This window comes from Anomalospiza imberbis, chromosome 6 (genome assembly GCF_031753505.1).
Source record: "Anomalospiza imberbis isolate Cuckoo-Finch-1a 21T00152 chromosome 6, ASM3175350v1, whole genome shotgun sequence".
Classification (NCBI taxonomy): domain Eukaryota; kingdom Metazoa; phylum Chordata; class Aves; order Passeriformes; family Viduidae; genus Anomalospiza; species Anomalospiza imberbis.
The window spans coordinates 15,978,904-16,006,812 of NC_089686.1; the positions used below are offsets into that span (position 1 = coordinate 15,978,904).

At 43.0% G+C, this 27,909-nt stretch overlaps 1 protein-coding gene across 4 annotated transcripts in view; it reads right to left on the bottom strand.

Moving 5' to 3' along the window:
- Window positions 1-27,909, bottom strand: part of RIN3 (Ras and Rab interactor 3) — a 66,906-nt gene that overhangs the window by 9,007 nt on the left and 29,990 nt on the right. For 3 of the 4 annotated variants that reach the window (XM_068192563.1, XM_068192562.1, XM_068192564.1), the window contains 4 exons: window positions 18,116-18,188; window positions 14,598-14,689; window positions 9,267-10,745; window positions 6,499-6,807 (listed from right to left, as the gene is read on the bottom strand). In XM_068192563.1, coding sequence (XP_068048664.1) covers window positions 6,499-6,807; window positions 9,267-10,745; window positions 14,598-14,689; window positions 18,116-18,188 — 1,953 coding nt within the window. Of the gene's footprint in view, window positions 1-6,498; window positions 6,808-9,266; window positions 10,746-12,801; window positions 12,990-14,597; window positions 14,690-18,115; window positions 18,189-27,909 lie in introns of those variants that run through there. The other variant, XM_068192565.1, reaches the window with a different exon arrangement.

The following is a 27,909-nucleotide window of genomic DNA, read 5'->3' on the forward strand; positions in this document are numbered from 1 at the left end:
ACAACACCAACAGCAGAATTTCCCCTACTACTTTCGTGACTAATTCATGTCATGTGTGATAGGGCATCAAATAAAGTTGCTGCTTCACAGGATAAATTCCAATTCACTGGGAAAAAAAACCCCAAAAACTGGGTTGTTTGTTTGTTTGTCTGTTGGTTGGTTGCTCAGTTGGTTGGTTGGTTGCTGGTTTTTTACATGTCACCAAAGCAGATCATGAACAGAGAACAGACTGACCACCTAATGCAGAATGGAAATAGCAGCTTGGAACTAAACAATTCCACGTCCCTATTCATCAACTTCTGGTGGCTACAGAAGTGAAAGTTAGAGGAAAATTCTCAAGAATGCCTACAGAATCTCTCTGTTTCTTTTTTGTTGTCTGAGCAGTGGTTGTACAGTCATGAATAGAGACAATTCTTCTTCATGCTGTTTATCTCATTTCTATAAGCTGATTTAGCTGCTCTGCTCTCCAGTCCTTGGTATAAACTCTTCTCAACTTTAAGACTTCACAGAAATATTATTGAACTCACAGCTGTTTATATGCCTTAAATATGAAAATCTGATCTACAGTTTCCTTTTGAGTAATAAATGCTAAGCAGGGATGTCTGACTGAAATAATGGAAAGAACACACGTTCCATATGCTGTATGCTCACAACCTGTGTAATTACTAGACACCGCCTTAATCCACCTGTGGCTGTATGACACCCCATTTTAAATACACATGGTCCATAGCAAAAGCTGAAGTCAGCAGGAGCAGAATGTGTCAACAATGGAAAAGCAAAACTAATCACCGGTGATCTAGCTCTGACTCCATTTGGTGTTTTTTTGTATTGCCACAAACCCCCAGTGTGGCCAAGGGCAGGTCAGGCATGGTCTATTGCACCTTGTAAGCATCTCAATAGCATCTCTGCACTGACTGCACACGGAGCCAAGGAGAAGTACCTGAGAGGGCAGGATTCTTATTCTCCCCTGTTCTCCTGGCCCCTCCAGGTACAGGGACTAGCTTTGACATGTACAGCCGTCAATCCAAGCATGGCCCATCAGTCCATCCATGGGGAAAATAGGTGCTGTCAGCAACTCAAATATGACCAGAAACAGGAGTCTACAAAGATAGATGAAATAATGCCTATGAACCAAGACACCTGAGAGGTTGCTTCAACACTGTATAACCCCCATGCTTCCTGTGCCATGAAAGGCACCAGGGCACTAACCAGTGTCCATCTGGGAGCTGCAGCAGAGGTATTCTCTGCAGACTGCTGCCTCCTCAGCTCTATTTTCAAGCTGGGCCTGAGCCAAATCCCTAGACCTGTATGGCTTGCTCCATCTGTGGTCTCTCACAGAGGGGAATTTTTGCAGCTGACAGAGTTAAATCTTGCTCTGACCCTGCCACTGCTCTCAGTGACAGTGAGACTGAGTTTGCCTATTCAAGGTGGTGGTGTCCTACTCCAGATACGACTTGCTTGCTTTATTTCCCCTTCTTCCCTGTGGGGTCAGGAAATATTTATTTCATAAATATCTCTAAGAAGCTTAAAATAAGCCTTCTCTTCTGCCACAAACTCATCCTATTATGTTTATAGCAAAGCAAATACAACGTCAGCTCCTGGCTGGGATGCAGCACTTGAATAGATGAGTATTAATTAAATACATGATTTAAAGCAACTGGAATTCTGCCCACACCTCCATAAAGAAATTACAGCCTATTTTAACACATTCAAGCATTTCTTTTCTATCTGTATATATTCTGAAAACCAGCAGACAGGGATGATGCCCTGCACCTTGCTCTAATATTTTACAAACACTAGCTTGATGTCTAGGAGCAGATCTCCACAAAATTTGAATTTTAGCCTCAGTTTGAAGCTGGGAAACCTGAGGTGCCTGAGGGCTAACTGGGATTTGTTCAAGATCATAAGAAAAGATTGTGACTTTCCTTCTATACAGTAGCATTTTGCTGTCTCTTGTCTATCCCATACTACTTTCAAGGTTTAATTTGTGATACAGTGAAGTAAGTGAGTTAATAGATGCAGACAGCATGAATTCACTTCAAAAATGTATGGTTTAGAGACCAGAGGAATTTGCACCCCATGAAAAATTTGAACTGGCTCTTTGATTCAAATGTAGAAATTGTGCTAGGTGGCAGAAACCACAAAATCTGTAGTCCATCAGTCTTCGCTAAAAGTAACTTAAATACTAATATCCTCTTCCAAAAGATATCAAAGTAAACCTGTTATGTATAGCTTTATTTTCCTTCTCAGAAGTGAGATATGATAATAAGCAGTGTAATGGGATTGCTCTGACAGCTTTAGGAGCTTCTAGCATGGGCTCTTCACTGGCTGCTGAAGTATTTGAGTCCAGTTTCCTTTCTACAAGCTCAGCTATCCCACTAAAGACACAGCTTTGCTTTTGCCAACTGCAGAACCTTATAGGAGTGCATCAGGGCAGCTAATATCTGGCTGCTCAGTTCTGTAGGGGTGATAAACTTCATTCTAAAAGCTAAGGAAGAGAACTATTCCAATGGAATATATGTCCTATTTATCTTCTTTTTCCAAAAGCAGACTATGCACATTATCCATGTGAAACTATGCAATAGAAATAATTAAATCAGATGTTTTGGTCACCTAGCCAATTCCATAACTAGTACAAGCTATAGTTTTGACCTATATAGTCCAGCTGCCTGTGCAGTTCAAAGATAGTCCAAAAATGAAACTTCGTAATCTTAGGTAGTTCACAAGTTAGAAATGTTACAGTAAGAAAAGTGTACCTCCATTCTTCTTGAATCTCCTTTGAAAGCATTCTGCCCATCTTTCAAACTTCTAGTCTAAACTTAGAGCTTTTCCATCCCTAATCTTCCTCACTCATGGACTGACTAAATTTGGCCTGTTTGTCTCACAGACTGTCTCCATAAACTAATGCCTATTGCTGCTTTGTTTTTCCATCAGCTCTCTTCCACAGTGGCAGCTCCCAGGCAGCACAAGGCTGGGTGACCCAGGCTCACCACTGCCAGTACACACCACATGTATTGCAGATTTGCATCGTTTCTCACTCTACAGGTGCCACTTGTGGGTTTTTTTTTTTTTTTGATGAAAAGCAGAGTTTCTCATTCTACTCATATCACGCAATATACCTTTAATCTTTTGTCTGAGTAAAGGTATTTCTGAAAGACACATAAGGTTTTTTTTTTTCTGAATAACATTACTGTGTTCCTACATAAATTGGCTATGTGCCCAGCTGTCCCTGTGCATATTGCAGCATGCCTTCCAAATATAAGAGCTGCATGATTCCTGCCTCTTACTTTTTCTAGTGCTAAAAAAAAATGCCAGCCATTTTGTGGAGTGTGGGTTTCCAAAGTATATTTTTTTGTGCATTTTATTCTTACTAACCATTTCTAGTATTTTTAGCAGGCAGGTTACATATTTTCAGATTGTCGGTTATATTCTTGGAGGCATATGTTTCAGTTATTTAAGTTTGCATAGAAGTTGGAAAAGCTCAGTGAGACACCTCAATACTGTCGTAATTGTGCCTTTGGTGAGGATTCACTTAGTAATATCACTGCCTACATAGTACATATGAGCATCTGAACCAGGGCCTCTTAATTTCTTTTATAGCCTGTAATGAATTAATCAATATTGCCACCGGAGTGTGCCTTGAGTCATCTCACTCTAAAGCAGAAACCCATATGCAGCCCGATGAATCATCTGGACTCCACGGACTGACTCCACAATGCGTGTGATGGGAAGCTGGGCATGATACCCTTCTGTGGCCACCTACAGCGAGATGTAGCCAGAGATTGGTGCTACTTCAACTCTATCATGTGGCTATACTCAGTGGTCTCTTGAGAGAAAGGTGTATGACTAAGACTGTGAAGTTGCCTTCCTGATTCCTTGTGATGAATCACTTCCAAAAGCTGATTGCCTTCAACTTGAGGAAGAAATGCTAGTTTAAACCAGTTTAGGATCTGACCCACTCAGTTCTTAGTCTTAAGTATCAGGGATTTCAACCAGAGCCAATTTATCAGGCAGATTTTGTCAGTAATATGAATTGTAATCAAACCAAAGATCTCCTCCTTTCTTAAAATATCTTGATATACATGGAGTCACTCAAAGCAGACATTAAAGTTTCATGACTCTTTCAGCAGGCCAAAGATGGGCACCACCACGGGTACAGATGTTCCTGAGTATGGCTGTCCTTAGTTCTAAAGGAAACTTAGTACCTCTTGGGACATCCTGGCCAAACCTGGAGTGCTGTACATGGGTCTCAAAATGTTAAAAACCTTGTATTTTCATATGTGTCTGAAAAGAAAAGCTGCTTGATTAGGTGATGTTTGCATTTTGCTTTGAGAAATGAAACCATATTCTTAGGTCAGCTCATCCTGTGGCTGGCCTAAAGTGAATAAAACCTGGTCTGAGCTGACAAATTGCAAATTAAGCCAGACAACACAGGTAGTTTCCATGTTATTGAACAGGTAATGTTTCTGACAGAGGTAGACTGATTTTGGTCCTGTAACAGAGAGAATTATTAGTTTTTTGTTTCACCTGCTCTGATCTTGGAAAAGGAGGGACCTTGCTAATTTAGCAGTTAGGAAAAGGAGCAAAAAGGAGAAGAAGCTATTGCACAGGAAGCTGAGCATGGCCTCTGCTCTTCCTGTGTGAAGAACACTGTATTGCCTCATGGCTGGCTGAAAGCAAAAGGGGCCCTGTGCTGTTGCTCTTGAGATGGGCAGAGAGCAGAAGGAGAATTCCCACCTGCTGAAATATGCTCTGAGGATCGCACGGCATGCTCTTCTGCATGCCGCCTGCTGGAATTCCCTGTCAGAAAATTGTTTCAGGTTGCTGAGAACTTGTCTTTGCCACTGGAAAATGAAAGTGATCTAGGTTCAGTTCATTCTGTGGAAGAGGACCCACTTCTAAGTGGGTCTACAGGGCATTTCACTCAATTTCTCTCCAAGTCTGCAGTTTTCCTGGAGTCAGATACAGCATTCTTCTCCCTTAGCTTCTTTTTCAGGTCTGAATTCACTGGGGTACATTTCCATAATTCCAGGCCAGTTTTCTTCTGGCCAAGCCATGATATGCATCACTGATCATGTATGAGGGAGAGGGAACTCGATATAAGGGAGAGGGAACTGGGTGAAATCGGCTTCCAACCTATACCCTGCTGGCAGCAGCACTCAGGATGAGAAAACAGCTGAACTGGCCGAAATGCACTGCTTTGGTTAGCATAGTGAATCACAATGAAACCATCTGATTTCATGAATGTCAATATTTTAAACATGTAGGGGTTTTTGAATTATTTCCTTGACTCCTCATTTCTGTTACAGAAAGTGACACAACAGTATTTCCTTCAACAGAGAAATTCCAGCCCTGAGCTACGGTGTGATGTGTACGTAACATACCACCAGCATCAGAAGGACACCATGTGGGTTTTAATGAGGCTTGCAAGTCCTTAATCTAAACCAAATTTATTCTCAAATTTCACACAACTGTTTTAACAAAGTCACAGCAAATTCCCCTATATATGTCCAAATCTCATAATGCCTGAAGACAGTGAGAGGTCCTTTCCACCTTGCAGCTAAGGCTCAGCCCTAGGGTGATTTCTTGCTCTGCTGTTAATGTGTCTAGACTGGTCACTGAACCTTACTGCTTACTATCCAAGAGATCACCTTGAGGTAAGGCTCAGCAGGGGCATAACAATCCCTGTATGAATGCTCCAAGGCTGTTGCCAGTACAAAATAAAGCAGAACAGCTAAAAGCACCTTTGGTGACTGTGAGTTCTTGAACAACCTCAGGTTATTGTAAATTAATACCTGGCTTCTCTCCAAATTCAGGCATGGCTGGTCATCAGCTCACAGTATATAAAAAAAGCTCTTAAACTGGCAAGGCAGATTGCTGAAGGAAGGGACTTGCTGGCCTATCTGCAAAGATGCATCCTGTCTGCAGGCCAAGGGTTTAATTTCTGCATTAGTGGTTGGCCTGAGGCCCAATGTTGTGTTTATACTCAGAGCACATACTGCCTTGCACAGAAGAAGTGGCTTTTAGAATTTACTGGAGCATCAGGAATTAGTAACAAACTAGCATTCTGTATCTTCTCCTCAGTTTAGGCAAAACTCTGTAAAGGCCAAATCAAGAGCCTTTTACTGAAGACCCATTCCTAGAATTTACCATTATTCTGCTGCAAGCTGGGACAGAGCCCTGAGGATATTCAGAGAGCTGTGTGAAGACCTGTGCAAAAAGGATATTATCCATAAAACACACACTTACAGGTAACTTGTTTTTGAAGTTACAGAGCTTAAAGTTAACCAGGTAACATCTTATACCAGTTATTAGTGCAGAGAACTTCACTAACCATTCCATTCTGAACACAACCTGTGAACATCTGATACCAAACACATCAACCATCATTGCTACCTCCAGTGTGAATATGGCCATGCCAGCTGTATCATAAACGCTGTTCCTCTGATACATGGAGAAAGACCCATGGTGGATACCATTGCAGTAGGAGTCCTGTACCTGGATTTCCCTGAGCCATGGAGTCATAGATGAGTTTGCAGGTCTTCAGCAAGATGGCAATTTTCTTTTCTGGAGAGTAGGTCTTGTGCATGGTTGTGAATTTGTGAAGGATCTTTTCCAGGACAGCAGTTTCAGGCACACTGGTCGTGACACCCAGGTCAGTGGTAGTTGTGTTTTGTATCACAAGCTGGTTCTCTTTCAGCTGCTGTAAAGATCCATCTTTGTTGTGTATTTCTTTTAAGGAAGAATTAATGGCTTCCTTTAGAGGTTTCAGGACACATTTGTACAAAGCTGTCTCGGCAATCACTTCTGCATAGAGAAGGGAGAACACAAAAACATAATAAATAAGCAATACAGTAGTACAGGTGCAAATAAAAGTCCTAAGGAAGCATGTGGTTTGTTATTCAAGCACTACTACATAGCTGTGAGAAGGGAACAGAAATGACATCCCAGAAAGTAAACATTTCATTACCAACACTATCCAGAAGTCCTAGATGGGCTTGAGATGAACATCAGTGTGTGGTCTCTGTCACTGGAGCTGTAGGAGACCTCCTGCTACCAGCAGTCCCTGCTCTCTTTGCCTGACTCCTGGCTGACCAGCATGGCATTGCCAGGCAGCAGGAAAGCCATCTCTGGGGAGAGAAGAGGAATCTCATCTAACTGTAATTCTTTTTCACAGCCCTGCCCTTACAGATGACCGGATGCAATTCATCTCATGTCCCTTCTGACCTCTCCTTCTGACTTGTTTGAGATATTCGCTTTGGGATGAAATTAATTGTACCCTCAAAGCACCCCTTCCTTTCCTCAAAGCAGCTGCAGCCACCAGCTCAGAGACAGACACCAATATGTGGTCAGAAGTTTCTCATTGTTACTGCCCAAGGGACTCTAAAATACTGATCTTTTAAGACATCTCTTATGCCACCTGTGGAGAAGGAATAGTATGAGTGGGTTGAGAATTTACTTAATATTTGGCTGAAGATGAAAGGAAGCTTAAGAGATGGTGAGGAAGTCTGTTGTCTGACTCCTAGAAACCAGAGGCAGAACTAGAGGGACTGCAAGAGATTGTCTTGTTGCACTGAGGCAAAAAGGTCATTAGCAAAAGAGTTCATCTGCTCAGGCAGTGAGGAATGAACCAGAGAACAGTAATAGTTATGTATTCCAAATGCAACTACTTTAAAGAATCCAGACAACCAATCAGCCTGAAGCAGGGCAAACTCAAGTGGTAAATCCTCCAGTGGGAATCCCTTTCCTCCACAGAAAAAGACAGTCCTGTCAAGGTTGACTGGGCTACAACATCCTGTTAAAGAACTGTCAGTGAACAGGGTTAGATGCAGGGTCAGATCCAGGCATGTCTGTGAGAAGGTGGTGGGATACTTGCACACATACAGCTCCACCAAGCAGAAATGGACATTTCTTTCTTCCCCCTTTCCACTTTCACTGATCAAGATTCAAGACAGACTTCTCTGTGCTTCCACCACATTCCCCACCTTGAAGAAAGAGGTTATTAGGACAAAAATTGAAGGTATTACACAAGGTGCATGAGAAGTGAAACTGCAGGTTCCCTCTCCTAGCTATGGCAAGGGCTGGCTGCAGGTCTGTCTGCTGGGGATCTGCAGGATCATGTGAAGCCTTTGCTGAGGGAGAAGGAAATCAGCAGAACCCACTGAGACTGACAGTGGACAGCCTTTTACTCCTGGCTCACCACTTAGCTGAGTCCCACCTAACACTGGAACTGCAGGATCTCCTGGAATCCCTGGTCACTCCTGTGGTTCACTCCGTATTCTGGGTCTTCCAACTTCCAGATTGTTTTAAGCCAACTTAAGAATCCATGAATAGCATTGGTTCTCAGGTCCTCAAGAAACAGTTTTAAGCATTCAAAGGAACATGTGTTTGTGTGCATGCATGCTTTTTCTGGCTGTACAGCTTTCACTGGGATGCAAGTCACATAGCTCTTTTTATATTCCCTTATGGATGTACATTAAACAGACCAGTCCAATCCTTAGCAAGGAGAGAAGCAGCATGTTATTCCCTCACAGGATATGAAAGAGAAGCAATGAAGCACCTGTAAACAGTTTCAAATAATATTTTTTCTCCCCAAAGGCAAATAATACCTATGGCAAAGAGGTGAACGCTTCATTTTGGAGCTCGCAGTAGTCTTAAAACAGACATTTCTTCTGTACCTCTGAGCTCTGAGGAGCACAAAGATGAATCAAGTGATTCCTTCAACCTGCCACTCAAAATCATCCTAGTCTTGTCCCTCCCTGTGTGACAGCGATTGATCTCTAAGCTGTAAGTCACATGCAGGGAGTTCTCCATCCCTGTAGCGGAGCAGTGGATGTGGAAGGCCATGGGAATGCAGCTGTGAAAGGGAAAGTTTGCTTTTTGTGTTTCCAGTGAATTCAGCTCTGTGTGTGCAAACCTATGTGTATACATAAACATACACATATGCACACACACACACACATACACACACACACATATATATGCACACATACATGTATGTCTCTCATACACACAAACACACATCTTTTCTGCTTAAACTATTCCTTTTAAAAGATTCATAAAGGGATTTTTCTCCTCATTGGTCTCCAGGTTTTAGAGCTGTTCCTCCAAGTGCTGGCAACCACAAAGCAGACTTCATTTCATGCTGCTCAGGTTTTAGGAGATGGTTTAAAATTCTGTAAAGCAGAGCCTGTGACTGCATAATTCTTTCTCCCTCCTCACCTTCCCAAATCATGCCCAAGAATGAATAAACCACAGTTACCTACCTAACTGTTCCTCGGTGTAGGAGGCTGGGTCTATCAGAGATTTCAACTCAGTGCTCTGTACTAAGTAACTCTTCAGCTGTGTCATCATCAGCCGGATCTCTTGTAGCATCTCTGTGCTGGAGCTCTGCTTTGCCATCATCTCTAAACTGTACACTCTGTAGTCCCGCACCAGGTTGCCAAAGTATGACTCCTTGTCCTGTGCCAGCTCCACTATCTTCTTCTGCAACTTCCTGTCACTAGACAAAAAGACCATGAAGACGTTGGACAGGTTCACCAAGGACAGCCTGTTTTTGGCCTTGGCCAAGATCACAGAGCGTGTCTTTTTACCAGATGAACTACTCAGCATCTCCAGGTCATCCTCTGTGCTGCTGGTAGAGTAGGAGTCTGGCTCAGATGTTGATGCCTGAGCCATGGTGCTGCCTCCCAGGTCCTCCAGGGACAAGCGCGACCCTTCCAGTTCAGCTGAGCTGACAGTTTTGTGGCCATGTCCCGATTCAGTCTTGGTGTGTGCGCAAGTGGCACCACCCGTCACTGTAGCTGGGCTGCCCTTGCACACAGCCTGCCCTGTGGCCACGGCCGTCTCTGCCGCTGTTCTTTGCTTTGGCTGGCAGGAGCTGGGGATCCTTGGTGCCTGGGAAAGTCTCTTCCTTCTTGGTGGTGGGATAGGAGGTGACTTTCCTTTCTCAGTGGCATTGCTTTGTATCTTAGGCATGTCCTCCTTCTTCTCTGCAGGTTCAGACTTTGTCTCCTGAAACTGTGATACAGCCCTTTTGGGAACCTCCCCAGGCATTTCTACAGCCTTTTTGCACAGCAGTGTTTTATCTCTGCTCTCTGCACTTGTATCTTGGTTTTCTTCTGTCCCTTCCCCTTTCAGCATTTCACAATTTTCAGGATTACCCACACAGCTCTCCTCTGAGGTCCTCTCACTCAGCCGCCTCCGCGGGGGAACAGAGGGCTGGGAGCCCTTCTTGGGGCTCACTGCCGAGGGCGCGTTGGCCGAGCAGCTCTGTTTCCTTTCTTCTTTATTGTCACTGCCTTCAATTTTCATTTCCTCGAAGCTTTTTCCTAGTGGCTTAATAAGAAGCTTGTTTTCTTCGCAGGCAGTCATGGGGTCCTGTGGGAGCTTCAGGGAAGATTTCTGAATGAGAGCATGAGAAGGTGGAGGGGGAGGAGGCCGTCGAGGAGACCTCCTTTCAGTAATCATGGTGGCAGGGGGGAGTTCAATGCTCCCAGAGTGGCCTTTAGGAGAAGGTATATCTGGAAGACAAGGATTACTGCACTCTTCTATAAAAATAGGATTCACAAACCACAGCCTGTCATTTCCTATTGACAGCTCAATTTCACATGAGCAGTGGTTTGTGCTACTTGCAAAACACTGGGTAGGTCTTAAACTGTCTGCCTGAGCAGTGCTGAAAGCAGAGTCTTTTGCAGGGTGGGATAAGTCCTGTCTTCTGTGGTTTAAATAGGAATCCCAGAAATCTGTCAAAAAAAAAAAAAAAAAAAAAAAAAAAGACAGAAAAATGAAAAAAAAATCTGAGAGAATTTTAGTTGCTAAAGATATGTAGAAAATCTATTTATTTTTAAAAGAAATGATACACAAATTTCAATGTCAAACTTTCAAACCTCTGCCCAAAACAGTGTGAGGAAAGAGTTACCTGTTTTATGCATATAACATTCTTCAAGCCAGAGGATAAGCTCAGAAGCTTCACCAAAATTCTCTCCTCTGTCAATTTTAGGACACTTACCTAGTGAAAGTTGTTAATGCTCTTCAGCATTTTCAGTATGAGCAGGAAGGTACAAGTAACAAATACAAAGGATTGAGAAAAGGGATCTTTGCTTGTTCAGTGATCACTGCCCTCCAAATGCAAATAGCTGTGCATACCCCAGGAGAGGATGTGAAGACCCCAGGCAAGCTGCGTCTTCCTCTTGCTCACAGCAGTGAGGTGCAGGTCTGAGATAGACAGCCAGGATCCAACATGCACCAGGAGACAACAGCTGAACATGCCTCTACTATGCTCATATGGGAGTCTGTTCTACAGGGTCTAATCCTGCCTGGCAGGATTCCTTCCAGTCTGGAAATACATGATTTTAAACACCTTCCCCCGATTAGTATTACCATTAAAGTTCTATAGTTCTGGATGACTGTTATCTATAGCCATGGCCTCTCTGCCTTGCAGCTTGCCTGGAGACTGCCTGCAGGTGTCAGAGAGAAAAGATGATGCAAAAGACTCTACACAGGAAGGATGTATGATGAAGGAGTAACAGATAGTTAACTACTTCAGTGCCTTCAACTATGACTGAAAAAAAGATGGTATTTCACATACAAGCAACCATTTCTGTCAGAAATCTCTTATTATAATTTGTCTTTTAATAACTGTTTTTAAAAATTACAAAGCATTGGTACATTTTTTTTAATAGATTCAGTATCACATTCAACTTTTTTCCTTTTCTCTGAAGGTGAGGTTTCAAGCCTGCCTTACAGGTCTGATTGCTTTCAATCAATATTAAAGCTGCTGATCCAGAGTCCACTACTGGAAGCATCAGGAAACAGGATCCAGCAAACCTCATATGTTCTGACAAGGGAAAAGGGTATAAAGTTCTGAGGGTATTCACTGGATGAGAACTGTATAGATGCCCATAGATTTAGGGATAAGGGAAAGATGGGAAATCCTGGAAACACAAGGATGCAGACAACTAAATAACTATTTCAGCATGCTTGGTCCCTAAACACAGAGCTGACACTGATGGCACATTCTTCTATGTGGATTTCAGGGGACACAATGGGGCTACCACACAGTGTCTGAACCCTGCCTGGTGCTTGGTGTCAGGAGTGTCTCCCTGCCAAAACCTCGCATGCTGGGCCCAAGAGAGGATGAATGGGGCTGCACACATATGGGATGATCCTCGGTGCTGAGCATGGGGTACAGCTCTCAGGTCAAGAGGTGAGCTAAAAGACAATCTATTCCCATCAGGATAAAATTGCCTATTTATCTTCTCACAGCCTAGGCTACTGCCCATGGCAAATTCAACTTCATAAGCAAGTCAGCATGTTATCTTAGGGTGACGGACATTAGAACAGCTTTATTCTCTGATTTCTTACTGCAAGAGGGAGGAGAAGAAGTTTAAAATAATAGTGTTGCTAGGAACAACTGCACTCTTAACAACAAAATTTGGGAGAAGCCATGCAGATGCAACTGCACATACTAACACCATGCTGCAAACCCCCTCACATCTGAGACTGGCTGGGGTACCATTTTCCTTAAGCTCTCCAGCTCTCAGTATCAGCAAATGCAGGACAGAGGAAGTTGTTTTAAGTCAGAATATAATGCTGTGAAGTCTCATGGGCTGAGGAAATGGTGAGTAAACCAATCTACAGAGGGGAAGTTGATAATTTTTCTCAGTAGTGGTCAGGATAAGGCACTGTGATGAAAATGCAAAGCTCCACTCAGGCTGGGAAGGAACAGATTATGTGGTTCTACCAAGTAACACAGCTGCTGCAGAGCAGGCATTTCCCAGCACAGCCACACTGTCTCACACTGCAGAGAAGGCCACTTGATCATCTCTCATTGCTGTCCTGGATCTTCCCTTATCTTGCACTCTGGGAGGGATAATTAAGCAGTTCTTGGAGTCCTTGGCATGTCTGTGATGGTATGTGCTCTTTGTGCAGTGAAATCATGCTAATTCTCCTAAAAGAACTTCTGTAGTAGTGAGGTCAGGACTAGAGGGCCTGCAGTACATCCTCTATGACAACATACAGAACAGCCAGATTCTTTGTGGAACAATTCAGTTTGCAGGGAGACATCTTACTTCTATCCCCTTGAAACACATATTACTTTGAAATAAATACAAAGAAACATATGAGAATTTCAGACAATGCTTTGTTTCCTTTGGAAGTGCCACTTTGGGCAGCACATAAGAGTTTGTGTTCCCATTTGTATCCACAAAATTTTGTTCCAGGAAGCAATAAACAGCATCTGTCAGTAGCTGAGCCTGTTTGACTCCACTAAGACAGCATGGCACTTCAGGAAGCTAGCATCATTTCCCAGGAAGACTGCACACAGCAGCAGTTTTTCTTCTGTTTCCAGAAACTTGACTGGTATGAAATACACCATGACAAATAAATATCCAAGCCTCACTACTTTTATGACCACCAGTACAGGAGAGAAGGGAAAAGACTACAACCAATATTGCTTTGGTGCTTGTGCTTTAACTAATCTCATCTTTCACAAGTTGCTGGAAACTGTTGCCTGAATTAAGGTAGCCTCTGCTGGCTCAAATTAGACTGAAGGTTGCAAATTCATGATACACTTCCTTCATTTTAATCCAAATGTTTAGACTTGTTATAAAAAAATAAGTTATCTTGTTATCTCAGGCTGAAAAGTACCTTCTTATCAGCAATAAATGCTGGCTGGACTTCCATATAACAGGATGCTTTGACAAATTGGAACATACTCAAAACAGAGGATGCTGAAAGCATTAGAGGCAAATCTGTAGGTGAAATTCAACAAAGCCACCTGAACTGAAACCAGTGGGGTTTCCCCATGCCTTCTGGGAGGTATGATCAGAAGACCCAAAAATAGTGAAAGTGCTCTAATAAATATCTCTAAATGAGCTAACTCTTCAATTTTCTCCATTGTTTGGCTGTTGTCAACACCTGAAGGAAAACTGGAAACCAAGAAGTATGAAAGAGGCTTACTGAAGTAGCTGACTCAAGTGGAGTGCGTTTAATGAAAAGGAATAGAAAGAAGACCTCCTTTAGTTAACATAATTGCTTTTCCTATCTGTAACTTTATACATCTCATCTAAAATTTGCTTGTTTGGTGCTGTCACTAAAAATAATGTTACTTTTGCATGTGATTTGTGTGAGGTGAGAGAACATATTGGGACGATACATATTTCTCTACCAACTAGAAATCCTGCAAGAGCAAGCAAAAATATCAAAATTCAAAAATATCACACTTTCATCAGCATTGCCCCCACACATCAGAAGGAAAATTTGCAAAGGTGTTTTCCACATAGCTCAGATACCAGCCACTTCCAATGTGTAAAAGTTATCCCGAGAGACCGTGCTGCACTTCAGCCTACCCAGACTGTAGGGACCACGCCCTGGACAGAGATCCAGGTGGAGGTTTATGGCCAAAGGGGCAAGTGCCCTTTTTGTCAGCATCCTGCTATGAACATAAAGTTCATAAGGATCTTCCTCTTGCATTCAGATCTCCTTAGCTATTCTGAAGACAATAGTACATCTATCTCCCAGTTGCATTATGTCTGTGCAAGGCACTATTTTTCTCACAAGTCCAAGTGAAAATCTGACTGCTTTGAAGGACTTACCTATCCCCAGACTAGAGATAATTTCAAGATCTTGAAAGCTACTGGCTTCTAATATTGCTTGTGGCAGCTTCAGTGTAAAGGGCAGCAAATCCCTGTAGAAATAAACACAATGAAAAAACAGCAAAAGGATAAACCCCACAATTGTTAGGAACTTCAGACTTCATTTGGTTTCAGTGATTGCATTAGCTCACAATTTCAGCCATGTTTGGCGAAGTCATGGCTGGTAAGGAATTATGGACATCGTGCCAGCCTGGGTTGCTCTGATTTCACAAAAGATCACCAGCTTCACTGGTGATCACCATCACTGTGGTGATGCTTCATGCCATAGCACTGACTTAATCACTGTGTCTTGGCTCTGTCCTCTGAAAAGAGCAGAAATGCCTCTTACCTCAGGGGAGGCCACAAAAGTTGAGATATATCTTCCCATTAAAAGTAAGGTGTTGCAAATTGTAATTATTTTTATTAGAAAACCCAATCTTTTTCATGTGGAAAGGATTTGAAGTCCTCTTTCTTTCTGTTTACCCCTCTCTCACTACTCTGCTTCCTCTTTTAAAAATCTCTGTAAGTGTAAGGCATGGGTACACAGCAAGGCACAGAGGGATTGGGAAAGAAAAGCCCTGCCTGGGGAAGGGTAACCCCTGGGTGAAGGGACAGACAGTGAGGAAATGCTGCATGACACTGAAAAAACACATATCCCTCTAACTCTCTACTCTCAGACTTCTGAGTACTTGATTTCTGGAAAGATGCTGTATTTCTACTGAAAAAAAAGATAAGAGCTTCTCAGAGGATGTTGGCTGGGTTTCACTGAAACACACCCTAAGTCTCAAGCAATTTAACAGAGCCCTTGCTCTGGCAGTGAGCTGTTCAGGTTTGCCTCTTTCCCGGTGACAATTTGCTAACCCCATTCTTGCCTCAATTCCCATTCTAACAAGGACTAGAAAAGCCAGTCCCTAAATGATAGCAAGGAATGGTGCAGGATCATCTTACACATAAAAAGCTCTACAAAATGTTCTACATTACACAAAGAATAGTTATAGAAAAAACTGGCCTTGTGAGTAGGAGGTCTCTGCTAAACAAATGCACACCCCAAAAAGCACATAACTGCAGACCTATCTGTTGACAGATGAATGCAGGGGGACCTATTCTGACCTTTTTAACAGACACATCCCTTACTGATGTTTTGTGTTCTCCATGGGTTCTCTGTGCACTGCTGAGCACTCTGTTGTCACTCACATAAACTGATGTGATCTCTGGCTTATTATTTTTTCATGGTAGACATGAGGCTTAGAAGAGGAAGAGGGTCCATGTACCTTCAGCTTTCTTTGTTATTTTATTTTATATGCATGAATAGTTGCCTTCTTTTTCTTTTTTTCTTTTTTCTTTTTTCTTTTTTCTTTTTTCTTTTTTCTTTTTTCTTTTTTCTTTTTTCTTTTTTTTTTTTAATATTAAGATCAGGAAATATTAGGACATTGCCTTAATAGAAGAAAATCTGGTTTTATTAAGGGGACAGAAGATTGCAGACCAGGCACCAAGTCATCTGTTACCTGCAGGCAGGTAATACATCCAGGCCAAATTTTTTTTGAGAAGAGCCTGTCAGCCCTGAAAAGCTGCTTTCAGCTATTCATAGACAATTTACTACATCCCTGTTCTCAGGGCTCTACATTCACCATCACAAAGAGCTCCTATGAACTGCCAGCAAATGGTAGGTCAGTGTCTTTTTATTACCTGCTTCTCTCAGAAAATTATTCCCTTTTTATTTTGTCTTTTGACAGTAGCCTGGAAAATCACATGAACCATCTGAAAGTGTATTTGACACTCAGAAATAACATCTATAACAGGAGCTGAACTGATGCCTTGTGAAGGCTGACCTAGAACAGAGGCTAGACAGAGTTAAATAATAAAGTAGGGATTTATTAAAAGGCCTCAATGGATCCACCTTGGGCAGCACAAGAGCCCAACCAGGGCTATGCCCAAGATGAACCCAAAATGCTCACAAAATGGACATGGTCATGAGGCCTCTCACTTTTAAAAGTTCTGGTCTATTTGCATATTGGAGTTAATTTCCAGTTACAGCTTTAGGTTATGAAGTCCCATCCCTCTTGTTTTTCTCTCATCAGTCCACATTGTTTATGCTCTTGGGCCTGAAATTTGGGTTGGTTATCCTTGGTTCCAAGCTAGGAAAGGAATTGTTTGGCTCCCTACTCTGTGAGGAAAGTTTACCATCCCTTAACATGAAGCTCAGAACTACACACTAAAGCAGTACAGAATTTAAAAAATATAAAAGCTAAAACCTAAGGCATCAAATAAAATAACTTTCTCTCTCTCTCTCTTTCTCTCTCTCTTTCTTTCTTTCTTTCACCATGAGCCTTTTTGCAGGAAAGCAGAAGTGAGCATATTTTCTGTGTCACCAGCCACTTAGTAGAAATGCCCGATTCTATTTTGCATTTGGGCTGTTCTTTGCTTTAGTGAGAAAGAAATCTTTATAAGGGTCCAGGGTTTAACTTATGTCCATTCTATAGGGTCTATAAACATCTAGGTAGCTAAATGTCTATTAACTGATCAGGGTGAGGTGAAGCATGGTTTCCTCTGTGCAGGCAGAAGTTGTGGCTCAGTAGTGCTGAACTCAGCTGGCTGCAGGAGCAGCCCTCAGAATAGTGGGGGACTGGCTGGATAAGCTGTAGCATACTGTATCCTACCCCAGACAGACTGTTCCTACTGTGTGACCTAACCAAGTGACTGATGGGACTGCCTTGTAAACATATCCTGAATCTGCTTTCTCCTCTTAAAAGGAAATAATTACTTTAAGACTTGTGAAAGTTTATATAGAGGAAGTCAAAAGTCTGCAACCAACTCACAACCAGGCCTGCTGCAGTGGGATGGGGTAAGTAGGTGGAGGTATTGTTGCAGTGTGCTAAGCACAAGGACACAGATTAGAGAAGGCTGCAGACATCATCAGCTGCTGATCAAACCTTGCACTAGTGAAAATGACATTACAGGTATTTTCCATCTCTGTACCCATTATTCTTGGTATTTCTGTGCTGAGCAAACAAACACTTTGTTTTCATTTCAAATTTTAGCTAAGAAAATATATTGTTTCAGGACTACTTTCCTTGACAGATTCCCCATAGGTGACGAAGTGCTTTGAGTCACCAAGAGGCAACAGTCCATTAGTAGGTTTGCTAAGTTGCTACCAGGTGTGTGTGTGCGTGCATGCTTAAAGCTTTAAATAAATATTTAACTCAGAGCCCTTCTTCCTCCCTGCCCTCCTAGCCTCAGTTCTGTGCCTCTTCTTTGTGGAAGCAGCCCTATGGACAAAGCTTCCAGCTGCAGGGATAGCTGTGCTTGTGGGATGATTTTGCCCCATTGTAGAGACAAGCATCTGAAATACCTTCAGGTTTGTCAGGCTAGAGGGTAGCAGAGAAAACAGAGGGGTCTGTGCTGGAACTGGGAACTGGGGAAGGGCAGACCAGAGGGGAGGGCAAAATGACTGTGCCATGGAAGAAATGAATCCAACTCACCTGCTGACACAGTAGAAGGCAACCAATTTGAAAACATCTTCAAATACAAGGACAGATCCTTCCAGATACAGAACTGGTGAAAAACAGAAAAGAAAATCAGCAGCTGATTTCTTTGAGCTATAGGATGCAAAACAAACAGGTAGGTTTGGCTAGCACATCTTGTGTTCTGTGACAGTCCAGTAACTGCATGGACTAATATGACAAAGTGTAAAGAACTGCCTTCAGGTGGCCAAATGCAATAAGATTCTTCAGGGAGACACTAGAGAACAAATAGCTCATCTTGGCTTTCTGAAAAGTTAGCTCAAGATATCCAAGTGTTGTGACACTAACAGAAACAATGGGTAGAAAGAAACCTCCCAGCTCACTTCCAAAGGGATCGTTAGAAGCCCATCTGTCTCTAAGGGTGTGCATATCTGCAATACACACAGGGCTGACCTTGTGACTCTCCATGCTGGAATCTGTTTTGGTCTGGATGGACAAAGTGCTTTGAAGAAAAAAAACCAGGAGTTACTGTTTCATTACTGTGTGTGGGCTCTGACCTGGGTCACGCAGGCAGGGTGAGCACAGCCTATTTGTATGTCTTCCGTCTTCTCCCTCCCATGGTGTTATTCAGTGCACTCCCCAAATACAATCCACCAAAATACACTCCACCATATTGCAGAGTTCTTTAAGATGACCTTTCTTAAAGACATGCAATTGGACATTGTGTAGCCCAAATCTCACATGTTACTACAGAGCTTTTGGCTTTTAAACTAGAAAAAATTCATTGACCAGTGGAGAAAGTTTCACCGACTGATAACCCAAAGCAGAGATAAAGACCTGGATCTGCAGGAGAGATGCGTCCATCTTTGCTTTAGCCTTACAGTCTCACAAACTCTATGCTTGTTTGCACACATCACAGCCCCACTACAGACATTGACAAGGCTAAGGAAATCTGCAGTGGATTCTCAGAAATGCCCACTTACTGGTGGGAAAGAACTATCTCAAAGCTGCACTCCAGAGCTGCCACAGGAGCATGCCAGGAGTCCCTGGGGAGCAGCACCAGCCCCCACCTCCATGGCACTGCCCACAGACGCTGTGCATCTTCCTTCACTCTGTTCTAGGCCACAGGTCAGAGCTGTGGACTCAAAGCTCAGCTACTGTGATTCAGCTTCCTCAGTCAGACATGATTCACAGCCCTGTGAGCTGTCTCCAGCCCCTTGCCCTGCCCGCCTGGTGGTTGGTCTCCTTCAAGGTAGGGCCTCCAGCACCTGCAGGAAGGAGACATCCACCTGGCTCTCCTCTCCTCTCCTCTCCTCTCCTCTCCTCTCCTCTCCTCTCCTCTCCTCTCCTCTCCTCTCCTCTCCTCTCCTCTCCTCTCCTCTCCTCTCCTCTCCTCTCCTCTCCTCTCCTCTCCTCTCCTCTCCTCTCCTCTCCTCTCCTCTCCTCTCCTCTCCTCTCCTCTCCTCTCCTCTCCTCTCCTCTCCTCTCCTCTCCTCTCCTCTCCTCTCCTCTCCTCTCCTCTCCTCTCCTCTCCTCTCCTCTCCTCTCCTCTCCTCTCCTCTCCCTCACCTCTCTGCCCTGGCTCTTGTTTTCCAGCCAGCAGATAATCCCCCTGCAAGGAAATGCTCAAGATTGTCTCCTGTTCAGGTTCATATCTCATCACCCAAACCAGGCATTTCCTTCTTTTACTTCTCCCTTTGTTCTAGCCCAGGCCCAGCAGGTTGTTATTTTGGGCTGAATACTCCAATGTAGGCATTTTTTATAGAGACAAAGACCATGTAATTCTCAACAGTCATTTCTAGCATCAGTTTACGTTGGATCAGCATGAACAGTTTAACCTCAGTGTATGCACCCATACCAGACTGCAATGTGGAATTTAAAACATACTTCAAGCAAAACAATCCCTTTCCCTCACTTTTTTCTCACAACTGGAAAAATCATATTTGACAATTAATTTTTTTTTTCCATAATAAGAATCATATTTCAGTCAGGGATTTTCATTGAACATCTACCATGAACAATTTCTGTAGTTTGAAACCCATCTGCTTTGCAGTTCTGACACAGGAAACAAAAATAAAGACAAAACCCAGTCCTGTTCTGGAGAATGAACCAAAACCCAAGAGTCTGAATTTGCTTGAATCTCCAGCTGTTAAATAAAGCCCTTTGTACAGACGATGGTTTTAAGGGAGATTTTTTTCTGTCAAGAACTACATGCTCAGTTTGGCATTATGGGTTGCAGGTATCCATAACAGACCAGGCTGCACCTGTACGTGCTCACATATATGAGCAAATTGCTTGGATTGGGACTACTTATTGTTCCTGTGCCAGGAAGCTCTGCCACTTGGGAGTTTGTATGTTAGACAAAAAAATATTAGTCCAAGTGCCCCTGTGTCAGGAGTTTCCACATATAAGTGCCTTGCCACTGCATAGCTACTTCTCCTCACATATATAGTTAAATTGCATGAAACACCACAAATGACCAGTAATTATACTGCTAAGGAGGACTAGGTACAAAAAGCTGCTTAAGCTCAAGGACAGAAGTTTTCTGCAGGTGGTATATATAAATAGGACTGTCCCTGCTCTGGGAGGTCACAGAAGGTAACAAAACCAAGCATTTTTCTCAGCAGACTGGAATCCATCATACAGAGACCCACAGCTCTCCTGGGACATTTTTGGGCAGCCTGCAAACAAGTAGGAACAGATGGAAGAACAGTAAGAACAGTGCTTTAGATGTGTCATTACTCGAGGTACTAAGACCATCAGGACCAATACTCAGCCCAAAATTTATTCTGAGCAGTGGCCATGTCAAGCAGCCTGCACAGGGTTGCCATGGCTACTTGGATCTGCTCCCAGCACAGCACCCATGGGGAAATTCTGCCCTGCAAACTCCTGTGGGGAACATCTTCCTTGGGAGAAAATGCAACACTTTTCTCTTAAACTACTTTTTTTTCTAGACACCTGCTGACACCAGCAGACATCACTGATAAGTAGTGCTTTGCTTTTGGATGGCAGATGATGGGTATGATACAGGAACTTGTCTTGTGGGAATGGTTGCCATTCACCTGTGGAGACCATTATGTGCATCCTGCTGCATGTTTCTAATTCTTGGAAGGACACAGAAAATAGCAATCTTGAACAGCTAAAAGGGCTCTGCTGACTGTTGGGGACAATATTTCTGTCCCTCAAAGCCATTGCTGCCTTCAAGGCACCCTACTCTGAGAAGACAATCAGGAAGAGGTGATTTTCTCTGGCTGTGGGTGTGGTGTGGGTAGCTGGGGACATTTCACTGACATGAGAACTGCTGCTTAGGGAAGGATCGTGATGTTGCCATTTATAGTAACTCATGACTTTTGCAGAATCTACAAGCAGACATCTGCCAGACTGCTGTAATCTTGATGAAAAGGGCAGAGAAAAAAAAATCACCTTTCTCAAGCTTGTAAAATTAGATCCAGGACACCTTAAGAGCAAGGAAATATCTCCATCTCACCACAGCAGTGCCTGAATGTCAAGAATATGATCAAAAGCAAGAGAAAAAATAGGCTGGGTTCTGTGAGCCAAACATATTGCCACAGCATATTGAGTTTTACCTGATATTTAGAAGCCCATTGAAAAATGTCACCTTCAGGAAATAAAAGGGGAAATAAGTAGATCAGTGGGCAATTTTGAGTAGTCTGAAACAAAGAGATAAGAATTAATTGATTTTTTCTTATGGGTGACAGAAGCATTTGCAACATGAATTAGTGGCTCATTGGTGACTATACTCTGTTTTTGTGTCCTTTGGCAGCTCAGTAAATGAACAGAACTTGGCCAGGTTATGAACTGTTATATATATTTATGATTGTCTCATCTTCCTCTTTCAAACACCAGCATGGTCTGAAGAGTGTCATCTTTAGGCACTGACTCGAATCTGTATTCATATTCCCTTTACTCTTTGGATCTCCCCATCATTTCTCCATCCAGATGCAGATGTCTTTGAGTCACACTGTCCCTGAGCATTCTGCTTTCCTTTCCTCTCTGACTTTTTCCCCACTGAATTGTGTTTGCTAGTTCCATTGTTCTGGTTACATGGACAAACCAAGCCAATTTCCATTTTATTGCTTACACAGGCTCATGGGACTCAATTACTTCAGCTGCTTCTTCTCTAGTGGCACTGTTAGTGCTATCCACTTGGTTTTTCATTTGTTTTTGGTATCTGTGTAGTCCTTCAGAGACATCTGAATTCAAAGACACAGATTCCTTATTCTGTAGCAGTTATGTCGACAGAGGACTGCTGAGAAAACAACTATCCTCAGAAGTCCTGCCTGGATGTGCTTAGATGTTCTCATTCTTCCAGATTCTGGGAAACTGTGAGATTTATCATTGTGGATGTGATTCCAGTTTTCTATTTCTACTTTCAGATTATAAATCCAGAGTCTCCTAACAAGAGTTGTTTTTCTCCTTTGATCCAAGTCTCTGCTTTGATACCACAGTTGCCACAACCTTTGCAATAAGCAGCACAGGCCAGCTTTGCTGCTGTTCTACCCTCAGTGAGTAAACCTTGCCGTGAGGATGGGATCACTCCAAGGCAGAGGCTACCAAAATTCTTACTCCCAGACACTGACAGTTCAGGTTAGCAGGTTAGCAGTTTCCTGGCACTGGGGAAGGAGCCCTGGGTATTTCAGTGGAGTGTTACAGTGACTGCTATAGCCCCAAAGCTGAGGCTGGTGTGTCTCTCACAATACACTGTGCTTGTCCTATCTGCTGTGCTTTGCAGAAATGTGTCAGAGTGTGATGTAATTCCTTCAGGTTATTGTTTCTGTTCCCCAGTTCTGACCCTTATTCATGCAATTGGCTCGTGGTGGTTTTAAGAGAAAGATCCTCAGCTGGATGGTTCTAAAGAATGGAAATTTAGACTTCATTACTTCATTGGCAGAAGTTCTTAATGTGTTTAAGGTACCTTTCTGGAACATCTCTGCTGGGAAGTTTCTAGTGTCTGTCTCTAGCATTTTTTCTTGTGTCATTTCTTGATGACCTTGTGGATGGTAGTATATGGCCTTCTAATGCTGTGTTTTTCTAAGACACTGACACTGTTTATCTTTTTTATTTTTTCTTCTGTTTTTCTTTTTTCTTCTCAAGGCCTTTTTATTTATTCTGTAATCTGATGCCTCTGCTTCTTCCACATGATTTCAAAGCTGTAGTTTCAGTTTTGGTTGCACAACTCTAGACTGTCCTAGTCAATCTATGTCTGTTTTGTCTTTCTTGTCTTTCCTAGTGTGCTTTACTTAACTGCCAGTTGTTTCTGTTTTTTTTCCTCATCAAGTAAGAGCTGAAACTTCACCCGTTTGAACTTCTGCCTCAGTCTCCTGTTGTGCATCCAACTCTTCCTTTTTCAAACGATTTCAATTTTGTGGCTTCCTACAGAGTTTAATCTTTCTGGCTATGATGAAAAAAATCATTGCTCATGGCAGTTCCTGGGAAATTTGAACTAATGAATTATGAAAGTGATAAAGTGTTAATGAGCTTGGTTGTAGAGTATAAGAGAAATCTATTTTTAAACTATGCCCTACACTAAATATAATTATGTTGTGCTGAACAAAGTGTTATTAAAGAAGATGCAAATCACAGGCTTTTCCACTCTTCTCAGGCTGGAGCTGAGTAGAAGGGGCACTCGATAGAGATGACAGTTCCCCTCTACCCTGTGTGCATGTTCTGCTGCTAAGATAAGGAGCTGTCCTCACAGCTAACAGCCACAGGGGTCTTGACCACTCTACTGTACTTTAGCTCATCCACATTCACCCAAGCAGATGGGCAGCACCTTGGTGTCCACTGAGATTTAATGCTTTTAATTCAGTTTAAAATCCTGGTACTGCCTGGTCCCGTTGTCTCTGCTGCAGGGGCTCAAGCAGGAACATGCTACAGGCATTTTGCTGCTCTCTTTCCTCCTCATTGTGATCAGTGTTTCAGCAGGGGATGAGAGGGTGCCTCTCACAGGTACTTCAAGCACAGCCAACTCAGCTAAAAGAATAGTGTCACAGCTCTCAGTGCTTTCCTTAAAGGTATCCATGTGGATAGCACTGCCAGCTATTTCTGGAATTAAGAGCAGAGCACACACTGGAAAGCGGCTGTTCAGTTTCAAAGCCCTTGTGTTACTTTTTAGGTTCTCAACCCCATATCCCCTTTCCAGGGATGGAATAATGTGGAAATTCCAGTGTTTCTTCAGCCAGAGGAGATCCAGGATTTCTTCCCAGGGGAATTCCCAGGACCAGATGTCCATATGAGATACAGCTGAAGTTCTAGACGTAGCCACAGAGGGTCTGTTTTTACAGGAAAAAAGGAAGAAACGTGGCCTTTCTAAAATACTGAGGCCTGAGGGGTCACCCAGGGGAGTAGGATAACATATTCAATCAATGTGGACCCTGCACTAAGCAGCTGAGCAAGAGTTGGGATCATTGCTGGAGAAGTCACATTTTTGCAGGTCATTCAGCATCCGCTCGTACATTACAATGGCAGTACAAGATTTTTGCTGCCCAGCTGCCCATTAAAACTGTCAGGGCTGAGGACCACGGCTGACAAGACAAACTCAATATAGATGCTTGTAAGTTACTCTCAAAAGGCAAATTTCTTTGGTAAAACTTTGTGAAGCAAACGAAGCATTCAGATATAGAAAGGGTCTCCCCTGTGCATCATGTAACAGGAAACAGTGCTATGATTTGAAATTCTGGGGATTTAGTTCTTAGCAACAGTCTCCAGGTCATATGGATAAATCTTCAGAATCAATCCTTATGTAAAAAATGTATGCTATCATACAGATGTATTTTATTAAAAATGTTTTTCTCCATTTACTTTGGAGAAAAGTTAATTTCTCTGGCTCTGAGATACATTGTGAAGTACCACAGTGCTGAGGTTAATCATACAGAAAAAGGAAGTTTGCCGAGTGTTTTAAGGGAAGACATTCAGTATTCAGAATCACATTCTGCAAGAGATACTTCTAGGAAGAAAAGCCTTTACAAGAAGACAATTTCCAAGGGTGAGTGATGAAAGGGAATAGCCCACTTTGAAATGGCAGAGGTCAATAGGGTGGACAAAAAAAGGGAAAAAAATACACTTCTGCTTCCTGGAGCTGCAATCCCACCTAGTTGACAACCTGGTGAAAACAGCTCTTTTGTTTCCTGCTTCTGAGTGGGATAGATTGCACTGTCACTGGCTGTGAGGGTCCTACTCAAGGGTCAAAGAGTGAGGTCCTTAATGCCCTCATTTCACTTCAAACCGTATCTTATTTACCTCATTTACAAACCTAAACTCATGTTTATTAAGCTCTATAAGATCTTTAGATAGCACTGTCCAAGGATAAAAAACTATAATTTGTTTCAGTTTAGCCTCTGAGTCAAGGGCACTTGTATTATGGGTACTGATTTAGAGTAGCTGTTTTAGAGCCAGTAAGCTTTTTGGGTTGTGTTCAAGGAAATAAGCAGAGCAGGGTAAGACAATATTATCCTAGAACAGCATGCATAGTCTCTAGCTCTGATTACACACAGATTTTGCATTATGTCTCTTGGGAGTAAAAAATAAGGGAAAAAAAAAAAGCCAAAGTAAGGATTAACAAAGCTAACAAGGCCCTGAGGGCTTCTTTCCAAAAGGCTTTCCCTACAATCCCATCGGTTTAAAGCCTAGAGTAAAAATAAAAGTATTTGTGTGGAGAGACGAGAGGTAACTGTTCAGGATGAGAGTTAAAAAAATATAATAAAGCTACCCACTATAAGCAACCAGTATGTTTCCAAAACAACTTGGAAATCACAGAGAAGCCTGGCACTGTTCAATCTTGAAAAAGCAGCTGCACAAATGTTTAATGTTTTAAAATAAGCAGTGTGTCAAAGTGATGTGGGACTCAGCTCACATGAGAAGGACTTGGTGAGGCTTTCTGCTTTCCTTGTGCACGTCTGCATTTAGGAGAGAAATGATGGACTTGCACAACAGGTTATAAAATGTGTCCTCATACTGTGTTTTACAATATCCCCCGGGCCTGTGGTCACTGTTCTTGCCAAACCAAAATTCTGGGCTCCTAGCTGAGAGTAGTCTCCTGAAGGGGAACTCCTTGACTCTAACCCACTTTTCAGGGTTAATAGTGGTGCAGATAATGGAGAACTCATCCTTGACAGCCAGACTGATCTTGAGAAGATGTCTAGGTTAGACAGCCTTAGGGGACTAGAAATCATTCAGTGTCTTATCTCGAATCAAACCACAGACAGCAGACTAGACAAAGATAATGTCTCCTATGTCCTCATTACAGCCCACACAGAGGTGGCCTTTGGTCTGGTACAGCCTGTGGAGGCAGATGAGTTCCAGCAGAAAGCAGCAGCAAAACAGCACTCCCAGAGCTGAAGGTCAGGACTGGGGCAGAGCTGCCCAGTTATCCCATGCCATGGAGCAGACTTGCTCAGCGGGAGGTTTTTCATGCCAAGAAGCTGTGTAGGTGATAGCAGACTTTTCTTGTTAATGAGAAACATGCATAAACAGGGGAAGTAAGCCCATGCAGAGCCCTGGGTGATGCAGCAGATTGTTATCCGTGTCTGAGAGAGGCTAATCTGAAGATAACTAGGGTAGCTCTACATCTTATAGGCAGCAACAGGAACTCTGTTAAGCAACAACATTTGTCAGTCTACTCTCCTTAATGGCAAGGTGTCTGCCCAGAGGCCTTCTTAAATGCAATTAAACTCCTTAAAATGCGAACCTGAAAGTTAACTACATATTCAGATTGTCCAGTCTCCCCTGGTAAAAATACACAAACTTTTACTCATCAATTTGCTCATCCTTGATAAAAAAAAAGTAGTCTTGTACAAGTTTTGCTGCTGCAATGTATGACTTGCTTAATTGAGATGGAATCAGCCAGTTTTGGGGAAAGAATGGAAGAGGGATCTTCTGTCCCAAGGGTGTTGATAACTTGTTATTTTTTTCCAGCACATTTCTTCTTTTTTCAGACTTGTCAGGCCCAGAGCTGACAACAGATTCTTGCTTTGCCTCAATCACACGCTCCATCATGCAACAATAAAGGAAAATATTCCTCTTAAGTAAATTGGAAAAATTGACTCTCCACACTACAGCAGCTGAACTGCCTGTCAGGCTGCACAAAAAGCATACAAAAGGAGTCTGAATAGCTGGACACTGTCAAGAGCTCAGCAAGCAAAAGGTCTCTCTGCAGCCCAGTAAATGCAATGCTGGCCAGGTTGGGCTTGCTCTGGGCTGGTGATGTACAGCTGGCCAAGGCCCTTCAGCAACCTGTGCTTCAGCCCTCAGCCTGTAAAATCGGTGCCTTCCTTTGGAAAAGTCAGCTGGATTCATCTTGGCAGGGAAGGGAAAGGTCAGCTCCTCCTCCTGCTGGCAGCAATGCTCTGCCTTGGGAAGGGTGGCTGCTATGGGGCAATTTGGGCACAGTTTTGCACTGACTTCCCACCCTCCTCAACAGTGCTTTTGCCCTGCCTGCAGCCTCCTCTCCTGGCAGGAGCTCTGATGGGCTTCTGCCTCTGTGGCCAGCCTAGAGCACACTGGAGGCTCATACAATTATTCAGCACTACAGGATGTGACCCCATTCTTGGTCACCTGCTGCCCTTTTCCAACTTCTTCTCAGACCTCTCGCTCCAGTCTGCCACTAGCCCTTCCCAGAGTTACCCGTAGCCCCTCAGCCCTTTAACACTATTTTATCTCCATTCCAGACTTTATTCCACACAACCCAGCATATGGTAACACCTCTAAGGAAGCATTGCCCCACCACACTGTCCTGCTTTCACACCCCCACACCCACACTGCTCTCACTCCCTCCCAGCCAGAACCTGTGTGAG